Source organism: Polyodon spathula, chromosome 2, assembly GCF_017654505.1.
Source record: "Polyodon spathula isolate WHYD16114869_AA chromosome 2, ASM1765450v1, whole genome shotgun sequence".
In the NCBI taxonomy this organism is placed as follows: domain Eukaryota; kingdom Metazoa; phylum Chordata; class Actinopteri; order Acipenseriformes; family Polyodontidae; genus Polyodon; species Polyodon spathula.
The window spans coordinates 90,643,417-90,656,548 of NC_054535.1; the positions used below are offsets into that span (position 1 = coordinate 90,643,417).

The window sequence follows — 13,132 nt, forward strand, 5'->3', positions numbered from 1 at the left end:
AGGCAAGTAGATTTTTAAGAAGGACAAGTACATTTTTTTTTTAGCAAGTTTTTTTTTTTTTTAAATTGCACACCCCTGCTATTAATGGATCTACAGTATTTTAGTTTAAATGTATAACTGTTTTCAAAGATAAAACACCTAACTCATTAGCTTAATTGAAGGTAAGCAATCTCAACTTGTTACTTTCTCGGGTTTTTAAACTGCAAACTCTTTTTGCCCAAAATTACAAACTAAAGTTAACAGTTTGAGATGAAACCCCTTAGCGTGGTGTTTCAGATATTTGGAAATAGTGCACTATTGAGCTGATCTATGAATGAACAGAGGGTTTTAGTCATAATTCACTGTCATAAGTAAACATTTCTCCTTCTAAAACCCCAAAAATGTGAAATACCTACCTTATCTGGTTTGTTTTCTGCTGGTTCCAGTCCTTTCTGTTTGCTCTGGAGTTGCTTCCTCCTCTCCTGTCTTTTAGCCCGCTTCTGGAACTCTTCATTGTGATTTGTCAAGTGGGAGCTGAGCTCAGCTATGCTTAAGAGCTTGGTGTCACAGTGGGCACACTGGAAGCTCTGGTTGCTGATGCTTGTGCTGCTAGGGATGGTTGTGAAGTCCCGTTTTAGGTCCTTGCTGTGGTGGTCTGTGTAGTGCATGCAGAGTAGTTCAGCAGTGTTGAAGGACAGCTTAAAGCACTTAATGCACTTATAGGGGAGCCACTCAGCATCCTTCTCTTGGTCTGTCTCTGCCTGCTCGGGAACTGTTTTTTCCTCAACTTCAATTTTTTTTTCTGGGTCCTTGGCATAGACCACGGTGAAGTAACGTCCCAGTTTGCTGGAATGTTGCCTCTTGGGGAAGACCCCTGGGTGTCGTTTGATGTAATGCGAAACAATGCTTTTTTTACTAAAAGCCTGGAAAGAGCACAGAGAGCATCTTCTCTTCTCAACCGCTATTCTCAGTTCCTCACTCAAGGGCGGGCTTTCGGTTTGTGAAGCCACAGGTACAACTATTTTGCTCGGCCTCTCACCGACGGATTTGGAGGCTGCCAGGCAGTGGGTGTAGTATGCATCAATATCATGTCGTTTCTGGTAATGCGCAGCCAGTCCTTTGCGGATGGGGTTGGTATAGGAGCACAACGCACACTTGAAGACATTGTTTTTGCCCTCAGGCTGAGCCCGGACATTGTTGTGCTTGATGCGGTAATGACGAGCTATGCCCTTTCGGGTGGAGCAGAAGTATTTACAAAGCTGGCATCTGAAGACTGTGTGAGTCTCTGCTTTGTCACCAGCGAACTGGGAAAGAGCTGGAATAAACACACCCACCCCCTGTACCTCCACCAGATTTGCTGAACTGTTTTCAGCTTGTGGTCCTTCTTTTGCCACAGCAAAACTTGTTGCTGATGTCTTGAACATTGCAGATGCAGGTTGATTGTGGTACTTTTCATAGTGGATTTTTAGCTTCTCCAAGGTTCCATGGGTATATGGGCACATCTTGCACCTATATGCACCATACCCCTGCCTTTGTGATTTACACTTTTCATCGCCTTCGTTTAGCTCTATTACCTCCTCAACATCATCTGCAAAGTCTTCAGCGGTGACCTTCACTAGAGGGTGGCGTTTCTGGTAGTGTGTGAGTACACCATGGATGCGGGAGTTCACATATGGACAGTGCCTGCACTTGTAAACAGAACTGGGGTTTATGTCTGTTTCCTGTGCAAAATCGGCAGCTTTAACCTTCATGCCTGGATGCTTTTTGCCGTAGTGAGTCAGGAGGCCATGCAAGCTATTGTATTCAGACAAGCAGACAGTACATTGATATGGATTGCTAGACATTGAAGTGCTAGCATAAGAAATCTGGGAGGCCATTTCAGGAGAGCCCACTGAAATTTCCAAAGGTTCCTCATCTTGCTCAGAAGGTTGCCTGTTAAACTGGCTGGCCTCTGGGACTTGTGCCTCTGGCTTTGAGGTTTGTGTCTTTTGCTGCTCAGAGGAAATATTGCCTTTGATGATGTCCAATAACACAGATTCATCTCCACTGACTGCCCATGGGTGAACAGCTTGATAGTGATTGGTGATATCCCAGATTGAACAAGCCTCATAGGCACAATCTCTGCATTGGTAGTGCTTGGTTTCTGGGGTTGCCATCTGCTGGGAGGTTGAAGTCTCTGGACCTGCCCAAAGTTTTGTGGCCATGTAAGTGTAGTCAACATTGTGTTCAGGGTGTCGTCTTTGGTAATGCATAAGCAATCCATTTGGTTCGGCATGAGAATAGATACACCACTCACAGTGATATCCTGCCTCTAGGACACCATCTTGATATGCCCAATGTAAAATGGTCATAGCTGTGGCCTTTACAGTGGGATGGTCTTTCTTGAGATGCTTCTTCAGAGCATAAATATATGGAGATATATAGGAGCAGTGCCTGCATTTCAATGACCTTAAGAGCTTGCTCTTCTCATTTTCCGAACTGGTGACTGGGGCCGACACACTCCCAGACTGGATCATCTGAGCACGCTCACGCTGGCTGCGGACCACTGCTGTATGTCGGCGCACAAGGTCGGCATTTGCTTTCACGTCTCTGTGCTTCTTCTGATAGTGAATCAGAACTCCTTTTACTGTACGGTTTCCATAGTCGCAATGCTGGCAGAAGAACAGCATCTCTCCTTCTCCCTTATTTCCACCAGGTTGAGGTTGGGAAAAGCTAGAGCCTTCTAATCCACTGTTAAACTGCTGCAGAAACTGTTTTGGTGGTGCAATTTGCAGCTCATCCATAAGCTTCAACAGACCGGGGGTAGGAGGAGCATGCTTAATGTATTTTGCTGTGACTTTTATTTCTGGGTGCCTCTTTTGATAATGAACAAGCACACCCACAACTGATCGGTTACTGTACACACAATGTTTGCAGTAGTACATTTCCTCTTTGTTCACATCTATTGAAGGTGTGTTAGATATCTTAGGAGGGGAGGGTGTGCTTACTTCAAAGGCTGGGTTGGAATTCGTTTGGGTATGATCTACAGACACTACACGCATGGTTTTCTGGATCCGGAAATACGAAGCTTTTTGCTCTGGGTGTTTCTTCTGGTAGTGCACCAAGACGGAGTGCATGTTGGGGCTGGCAAACGAGCAGATATCACAGTCATAGACTACTACATTATTTATTGTGGCGTCTTTTTGAGATTCTGCATCTAGACTAGATTCTGTCTTTGGGATGCTCTTGCTTACAGGGCTTGACTGGGATGCACTGTGGGGTACTGGTGTGGATGTTCCAAAGCTTTTAGGGCCAGAGTTTAAGATTTCTCGTAAAGTTTGGGACTCACCAGTCATCTGCTGAGGTTGGTCAACCACATAGCTTGAAAAGATCATTGCATTGTTAATCTTCACTGTGGGGTGCATTCTTTGGTAATGTGGCATCAGGCTTCGAACATTTGGACTGGTGTACAGACAGAAGCGACACCTGTAGATCAGATCAGGCTGGTTGAAGTTTAGGACGTTAATGGCTTCAGGATGATGTTCACCATAGTGTTGATTAAGATCATCAAAAGTTGTATATTCCACATAGCATTCTAGACAACGGTACACAGCACTGTGATCATTTGGATCCAGAATGTACCTGAAACTAAATTTTATGTAAGGATGCATTCGCTGGTAGTGGGTGCTAACACTGCGGGCAGACTTGTTGCTGTAATCACAGTGTTTGCAGTAAAATAAAGATCCAGAGTCCTCATTATAGTCAAGGGACTCCTGATAAGCATCTCTACTATCTTGGTCACACTCTTCGTGTGGTTCTTTGGACTCTGGAGGAGCACCATAATCATCATCATCATTATCCTCTTCATCTGACAGGGTCAGTTCAATAGGTGGCATATTACTGGAACCATATTTTGATAAATTAGAACCATAAGGGTCATCATTTTGGGAGTCATCTGATTCTCTAACATATATCCTGTGTCTAGGATACCTGTAGGGCTGATTTTTCATCAGCTGCTCAGCTTCTGTTTCTTCCTTCTCTTCATCCACTTCAATTTCTACTTCATTCTCTTCATCCTCTTCCTCATCGTCAATATCCTCCAGGTTGATCACTGAGTCCACCTGCTGCTTGTTTTGGCTGATCTTACTCTGTAGATTGTTGGCAATTTCATCAATTCTGGTTCTTTTTTTGACAGGCGACAGATCTAAGGGCAAGTCATTGATTGACTTCCTGGCATTCTTTGTTACCAAGTGCTTTTTGGAAGAGAAGCCTAGTATTGAGGTCTGAGTTTTCTGCACGTACGTTGGTGAACTATACGTCTCTGGTTCCGAGTCCTGTTGGTCATTGGATAGCCCCTCGTAATTCGGAACTTGCAGATTGTCACAGTATGAATGTTTATGTTGCTGATGAACACGAAGACCTTTCAAGGTGGTTGTTGAGAAGTTGCACAAGGAACATCTGTGAGGATTTGCCTGGCTTAGCTCTGCCAGTATTCCTGATTTTCTACCATTCACTTTGGAGTTTATGTTTCCTCCATTCATGGGCTCCACACTTTCATTTAGAGAGCTTAGGCTTTCATTCTGTAAGTTCATGGTCTCCCACTCTGAAGATGTTCCCACATGACATTGCTTGTGAGTGCCCAACTTTAGTGGACTGGTGCAAATGAACGGGCATTCGTCACACTTGTATACAGTGGTCTTGCCAGACAGATGGATGTTCTCTATATGACGAGAGATACTCCGACGATGCATGGTAAGAAAAGAGCAAAAAGGGCACTGAAACCTGTTCATGTACCTTCTAAATGGTATTCCTTTAGTTTCCAACATTTTGTTATCCTCTTCGGACAACAGCTGCTTGCCAGAAACTTCTGACGACAAAGAGTTTGAATGGTTTGGGCCATCCACGTCCCCCAATTCATCATCAGAGCTACTTCTGGAATCGTTGAGCATGCTGTTTGTTTCTATATCCATACCAGAGTTGGACAAATCAGATATCCCAAAGGATGATCTTTCTGATAAGAGTGAGGCACCAGTACTGGCAGAGGTTTTAGGTTTCATCTGTGAATACTGAAAAGGAGCAAACTTGCTTACTGGGGCAGGAGGGGACCGTAAAATTGAACTACTCCTGACATTAATGGAAGACCCTTCATTGCCACCTACATTTTTGGGCATAAAGCTGGAGTTGGGAGTGCTCCTATGGGAGGAAGAAGACTCTGGCTTGGAAGAGCCCACATTAATCCCTTCTTGTTGCTGGCTAAGTGAGGAAATAATCTTTACCATATTGCGGTGCTTCTTCATCATATGGTCACACCACCGTTCTCTGCGCAGGGTCTGGTAGCCACACCACTCACAAGAGAAGTTTCCCCTAGATTTGGTCAATGGCTTGACCATTGACTCCAGAATGCTGCGCTCAACAACTTCCTCTGGCAAATCGCTGCAGGATTCTTGCCCAGGTATCACTAGAGAGGAGGATGAGGATTCAGATATGGGCTCAGGAGCAGGCAAGGGTGCTTCTAACAGGTTCGTTTTGTGGTACATCTTTTGATGTTTTAGAATCCTAGCCCGTCGTGGAGACTTGTAGGTACAATACTGGCAAGAGAAAACCTTCCCAAAGCCATCGTGCATTAAAACATTGTAGTTAGACTGCTTAAGAGCTGGTGAAACTGGGGCACTCCGGCCACCTAGCAATGGGCCTCCAATATAACCATGGACCTTCCGTGTATGCTCATTGAGAAGGTTTTTTGACCTGAAATAGCGCACACAGAACTTGCACTGGAAAAACTGGCTTACAGAATTCAAAGGATGGTTAACTGGTTGGTTGAACATTTGGTTAGAAGTGGTAAAATGCCTCGAGCTGGATTGATATGGGTGAAGACCTAAAACAAAGAGAGAAATATTAGTGTTTTGGTGTCATTAAAAAAATGCTGCAAATCATTTGCTTTTTCTGTCTGTCCAACAACTCTCCATTGGGCATCAATCTATAGTTGATACAATTTTATTTTGCTATTTTCTTAGGAAAGCATCTCATTCCACACTGTTTAACAAATATGTGGTCTTATACAATTACTTTACAGAACAAAAGCCTTTTTTGGTTCCATATCAACATCAACCTTGTCAGCCAGGTGGCACTGACAAGAAGTGACAACGTGAAAAGCAAGTTCTCTTAGAAAACACCTTCATTGTTAAACAGAGACAATGCATTATGTTTCTTCATCAAGGCAGGACACTTGTGTTTCAAGAACAATCGACTGCAACCACATTGCAACTGGAACCACCACGAAGAATGACTACTTTGCAACATAAACTTCTGCAGGACATGAACTAAGTGATGCAAACAGCACACTGGTTGGAAACTTGTGATAAATCATGGGTGAGAGGGGGTTCTTAGGAAGTATAATAATCAACTCAATGACATCAAGCATGTAATTAATTTCTAAAATATATTTTTTCTCCCAGGGAGCAGCGGTTTCAAACATCTGACATGAACAACTACATTGCCGCAGATATTATGAAAATCCAGTCTTTCAGATAATGGATATTAAAGAAAATGATAATAGCCTTAGTTCTCACTCCTTTAAGCAGCGACTTCTTTTACTTAAGAGATGGGTTGTCACAACATCAGCATGTCAAGAATATTATCTTCATTGTGGTTTCCTGGTTGCAAATTGACCTGGTCGTGTCATGTAGACACACTACCTAGATCATCAAAATGCTATAGGAACCAAAAGTCAAACGTGCAATCTTAACTTTATTCAAATGTTTCTATTCAGTGTTTAATGCTATGGATGCAAGTCACTGAAGCCAAAATGTTTTGTAGTAAGAATTGTCATTATGAGATTCTTTAATTTATCTTTTTAATAAACTCTGGGTTCAGTCTGACAACTCAGAACAATGCTTTCAAAATATGGGTTTAAATGGGAAACTACTGGTCCACGTTCACATTCATTTTCAGTTTCATATCCCACATTATATGCACTCCCCCATTCATCTGGTTTATACAGCACTATCAGTTGTCATGCTCTATCATTGTGTTAGTACAACCACATGTGACTAACACACTAATGTACAGTCATATGTGGTTGTAGTACATCCTTCAAGAAGCTGCTTGATGAGATTGTGGGACCAATAAGCTACTAACAACCAAATGAGCAAGATGGGCCGAATGGCCTCCTCTTGTTTGTAAACTTTCTTATGTATTATTAATACCGATTTTTTTAAAAGCACAAGTATCACTCTTGAAGGTGTGTGCAGTCACACACTGTGTTGCCCCTATCGCATCAGAGGCATAGGTTGTCTCAGTAAAACTACACAACTAGCTGTATCATTTATAACTTAAAATGAAAATGTAAAAACCAGACTGCAGTCTAAAAGTCAAAATTCACCTTCTCCTTCATTTGAGGTTCCACACTCATCCTTCAATCCAGACATCTCCTCCTCATCATCATCTTCATCATCCTCATCACCATCACCATCACCATTAGGGCTGTGAGCATTTGAAGTGTCAGACCTAGGCTGACTGGAATTCCCCTCCCCGACTGCTGTCGGCTGCAGGAAAGCTGTGTGAACATCCTGAATGTGTGCCTTGAGGTCATCGTATGTTTCTGCACGGAAATCACAGCCATCACACTGCAGCACCTCCATTATTGTGGACCCCTTGTAAATCCAGGTAAACCTATAAAACAAAAGTAGAAAACAATAAATAACAGCATTGCAGCTGAACAAATACAAAAGATTCCTGCAAGTAACCAAAGAACCTTTAGTTCAATCTCTGGTGACTTTTTTTTTTTTTTGGTACGACAGGATTTAGATGTCCATATTCAAATCATAGTACAGCAGCTCCAATCAGAACGGGTCCTCTAGAAATGCTTGTCCCTTGCTTAGAATATACAGAACTTCACAGGTAGTTTTTCAAATGCTTTGTTGAATGCACAATTCTTAAGCAGGTTTTATGCTACTTTGCCAAACCACATAACTGATGGAAGATACTGTTCTTGGAAATATTTCAGTTCTAACTGTACTGTATGTTGTTACCTTACAGTATCTACATGCTACCACATGAAGAAAAACATGAGGGATTGCTTGTTAATAAAAACTTTCCATGATGGAATCTACCCACCCCCCCACCAACCACTGTACGCATACTTTAGGCTACAATATATCTAGTAGCCCTCAGAAAAGGTACAACAGTGGCAAGAAGGAGGTGGCTGTTATAGGTACAGTATGGATCACATTACAACACAATAAAAGCCCCACCCCTATCTTCTTTCCACAGATATCTAAACAAACTCACTAGTCTGGCTCATGTACTGTAGCTCGCAAAAAGCTAGCTCATCCAGTTTTAATCCACCACCCCCCATTCCTTGTTGTTTCAACTGTGCCAAAACAAGCGACCGAGTTTGAAGTATTTATTACATTTTTACCATGTCACGGTGGCTTTAAGACAAGCTAAGCTGCCTAAATCCTCAGAAGCAGCCATTTTAGCTCAGATCTTCTTGCAGTGGTGTTCACAACATGGCTTCACATATCTGATCTACATCTCTGGCAGCTGAGTCATGACAGAGTTGCTGACAGAAATGCATCTGCCAGACGTATCCAAGTACTCTACTGGACAGCTTAAAAAACCTCCTGTGCCAGCCTACTACAGTATTTATTCCTTTAATATCTGGACTACTGTATCAAAGAAGTCTCAAAAGACATGTATTAAAAAAAAGACTCTCTTAAAGCCTTGCAAAAAGAGAAGATTTTGTAGAAACTGAACCTCCATGACAGGGGTCTAAAAATGCAAAGCATCCGAACTTTCCTTTATATTGCTCAGAAAACATCTGCAGCTGGCTGAGCCCTAAGCAGAACACCCCACCCCCCCACCCCCCCCCCCCCCAAAAAAAAAACAAAAAAAAAAAAAAGAACACACCAGCATGACCCAGCCTCCTGGGAGACCTTCCACTGCATACAGAGGACAAAGCCTTCTGACTCTGGCTCCCCAGATTCCAAAGTCTACTGACATTTGTTAATCACCAACCGGTCTGTCTGCATCAGCAAACCCTGCCAACAGTCACACCCTCTACTCAAACGCTGCGGCAGCAGCTGCTGTGTCTGAAAGAGGTCCTTTGAATAAGCCTGCAGTAAGCCGATTACGAGTTCAGGGGTTTGTCCTTAACCATTGGTCAACCTTCTACACTGAAGATGCTCGCAGTTAAAACATATTGTAACATTTTGCTTTTTCCAGAACAGTGTAACAATACAAGCCAAAATATGAAGACTAACCTTTCTAAAACCAACAACCGTTGTGAAACTCAGCTGGTCTTTGATAATAACAAGAATTTTGGATTGCTACAGTAATTGGTTGACCCTGTGTTGATGTTTGACATCACTGTGAGCAGCCAGTCATGCAAGAGGTTAACTCAGAAGCTGAGAGATGCCTTCCAGAGATTCTGGAAGATTGAAGTCAGGGTTAAATCTCATAAAACCACAAGGCCTACTAATCATACTGAGAAACCGTGATCTGTAGGACCACTTACAGTACTTCATTAAAAAAACAAGGCTTATTTTTTTTCTAACAAATGACTTATTCAGGAGGAACATACATCACAGATCAATGAATGTTTTCCTTTTCTTTTGATGTTTTATATAGTATAACACTATTCATCCTAGGAGGCTGTTTTTTATTGTTTTTTTAATGAATGCAATATAAACAGAATACAACATTACATTTAGAATACAGTGTTCACCATTTGACAAAATACAGTATAACCTCTAAAATACTGTTACAGATTTAAAAAGCTATGTGACTGCAAAGATAATGCTGGCATGCCTTCAGCAAATCACCAAAGGACATTCAACAAAATTCTGTAATACTGTACACAATGGACCTCCAATTCTCAGACTTGACCTCAGACTTGGGTTTCTTCATCTGGTGCTTTGCCTTGACAAGGGGTCTTAGAAAACATCCAGAATTTGAGCAGCATTCACTACAACATCACATTATCTCTTGAAATGTAAGATATTCTCTGCAGACAAAGAGCTACAGTAGCTACAGTTTCAGAAATTGTTTAGGATATCCTTAAAGGTACTTATGTATTTACTTCATACATCAGCAGCAGCATACAATTACATGAAATAATTGTCAGTGTTGCACAAACACTACAGTTGGAGAGAATATTTGAAATAAATATGACATTCTTAGCACAGCCACAGCCAAACAGGTGCATGAAAGAAAGATATGTCACACCTTTGGAGCTGTTGGGTTAAATGCATGCTAACTAATTACAAACAAAAAATACAAATTCAACCTCATTGTTTGACATTTTTATAAGAAGCTCATTTCAAGGTCATCTGGTCACACCTTTGGTTATGGAAGTGTAGGCTGCTCCATGCCAGATTCTTGACTATGAACCTCTGATCACCAGAAAGCACCATGTAGCCACCTGCCATATGGAAGACAGTGCATGAAGTCTTATTGGCCCCCACAGTTTACTTTTTTTCTTCACAGTTTCATTTTCAATTATGTCAACTAAACAATGTCTTGGCTTGCATTGCAGCAGAACAAATCCCAAGATACTAACATTCTTAACAACATTTGGTCAAGGAAAGTAAAATAGTACCTGTAAAGAGCTGCATACAATACCTGCATTGCTCACATCAGAAGTGCTGAACAGTTAAAAGTAATTATTTATCAGGTCTAGTTTTTTGCCAGCTTAAATGCACAAGCCTTGTACTGTGTGGCAGGCACAGCACAATATACCACAGGAAACTGAGATAAAAGCAGAACTTACAGCAAACTAGATTATCCACAACAGGTCTGACAATTTCACTTCCTTGACAAATACCAACCTGGTCATTGTAAATTAACTGAACAAAGAAGTTTACATACAGACTTTGAAAAGCTTAATGGTCTTTTGTTTATAGACACTATTAGGACAACAATTCTACCTGTCAATGAAAACTATCAAAGTGAGAACCAGGAATTACGCAAAACAAGAGTTGCAATGAAAAAACGATAGCTTACTAAGCAGCCCCAAAAGCAAAACCGTAAAGAAAGCTGACGAGATAACAGATTTTTCCACTTTTTAACAGATGGGTCCTTTCCATGTATCTCCTGAAAGTATCTTCTTGTATGGTCTTTATTGGTTTGCTCATCTATCACCGTGTTGTATTCTTCTAGTCAACCTGGTGGAATTACAGTGCTGGAATCTAGGGTGTTAAGTAGGTTTGTGTACTAAAATACTCATTAAGATATAGGTTTTGGAGACTTATTCTCACCACGTGGCTCACATGCTCTAGATTTCCAATTAAACAGAAAAAAATATAAAGCTACTCTACAGTGCCACAGTGTAGTCCTTTGTTCTAGTAATGGCTGCTTCGGGGTATCACACAACTACAACTATTTTTTTTCTTTTTACAAATTTGCCCAATTTACCAGAAAGAAAAAGTCAATATTAAGGTATTATTTACTTATTTATTATGGGAACTAAACAACAAAAGAGTTTCTGCTCACCTCATCTGTTGCCAGAGGACAACCCATTATTTCACAGTAAATGTTCATAACTACAGTTGGACGACTATACAAAAACTGACTTTAAAAGGAACTACAGGGAAACAGGGTTAACTTCTTTTTAACATCTTCTCATTTTACAGAACAACATTAATCCAGTCATCCACTATCTCTTAAACACAGGTATGCAATATTTTAAACAATGATAGGCCCAGTCATCTCCAAAAAAAATCCAGTGTCCTTGATTTTTAACACACAGACCTTACAAGTCTGTTCCAGGAAGCATATGGCAACAGAACTAGGTCAACCATTAACCAAATAACAGGAAGCTTCTCTGAGTACACCCAACAGAAGCCCTTTAAATGAGCAGATTCTTTACTATGTGACCTTCATTAATGTCAAACATGAACACTGGGCCATGGCAAGGCAATTAAAACAAAGGAGGATCATGGAGATGGAAAAGTAATGTTATCGCTGTCTAAATTGACAGATACTAGTAGGCTTTCTTTAAAAAAAATATATAAATAAAGACCCTCTCCTCTTTCCCCTTTTTAGCATGCTGATGAGCATGGCAAACTGAAATTAACCTTAGCAATATGGATAGAAATAAAACACATGGAAAATAAAGGACATACTGCACCTTCAAACCCAGGCACAGCACCAGTGTCATGAAACACAAAGTGGTAATTTAGACATGTATGGTACCACCTCTCCAGTCAAAAACTAGTTTCTGCAGTTTACTAGATCTTGAAAAAGTCCAGTTGGTGGTAAAAGGCACAACCTGCTGAAGTTCACTTTTGAGCTCATGTTAAGGATGCTGCCACAGTGTTTCAAACCAAATACATTTTCAGAATAATAATACAAAATAAAAAAAAAACGCACAACTGAACTACATTTGTTCTTCCATCACAGGTTTCATGTCTGGAATCCACTCTGAGTTCATCTCAACCGGTCGTTAAGAGATGGTTACCAGAGATTGCCTCTCTAGCTTTTAATGCTCAATATCCATCTCTCTCTTTTTCACTGACATGCTATATAAATCATATCATCCGACACCTGGGACAACAAGTTTTACCATTCAGACAAGTACTTCACACAAATTAACACTTTAAAAAAATATATACGTAATTAAACCTTAAAGCAAAAACATATGTAGTACACAAATACACATATCCTTTTAATTCACAAACCCTTGGTCACACACAGTAACAAACATTTTTAAATTAATGCTGCAATACTATTAAATTGCCTTTGTCTGCAGTAGGAGCCCAGTAAAGTTTGACCACCAGCTCTAGAACGAATACTTAACATAACAATTACAAAATCTATTTTATATGTAATTTATTTATTTATTAAAAAGCTACTTAAATCAGGTGGTTGGCAGAGGGTTTGTAAAGCTACAGTGACTTGATTATTTTTAATACAACTTTGAAATTACTCCATAGCACTGCACTCTTACTAAACTGCTACCTTCTCAGAATTTTGACTTGACTCTCCATTGAGTACCCTCAGTCTTCCACTGAAACGCCCACAAAATACAATTATTTCTCTTTATCCAATGGCCATAAAGGGAACCAAGTGTCACTGCCATTCTTCAGGGTAATGTAGTTTAGAAACCAATCCTTTAACCCTTCCGCTCCGATGAACATTCTACCTGTTTAAGCTCTGCTGACAAAACGTGACT

At 40.8% G+C, this 13,132-nt stretch overlaps 1 protein-coding gene across 1 annotated transcript in view; it reads right to left on the reverse strand.

Annotated features, from left to right (window-relative positions):
• The window catches only part of LOC121303494 (zinc finger protein 462-like), a 48,994-nt gene that overhangs the window by 20,131 nt on the left and 15,731 nt on the right, over positions 1-13,132 (reverse strand). Inside the window, 2 exon segments of the mRNA XM_041234215.1 lie at positions 396-5,833; positions 7,340-7,629. Of these exon segments, the coding sequence (XP_041090149.1) occupies positions 396-5,833; positions 7,340-7,598 (5,697 nt within the window). The 5' untranslated portion in view covers positions 7,599-7,629.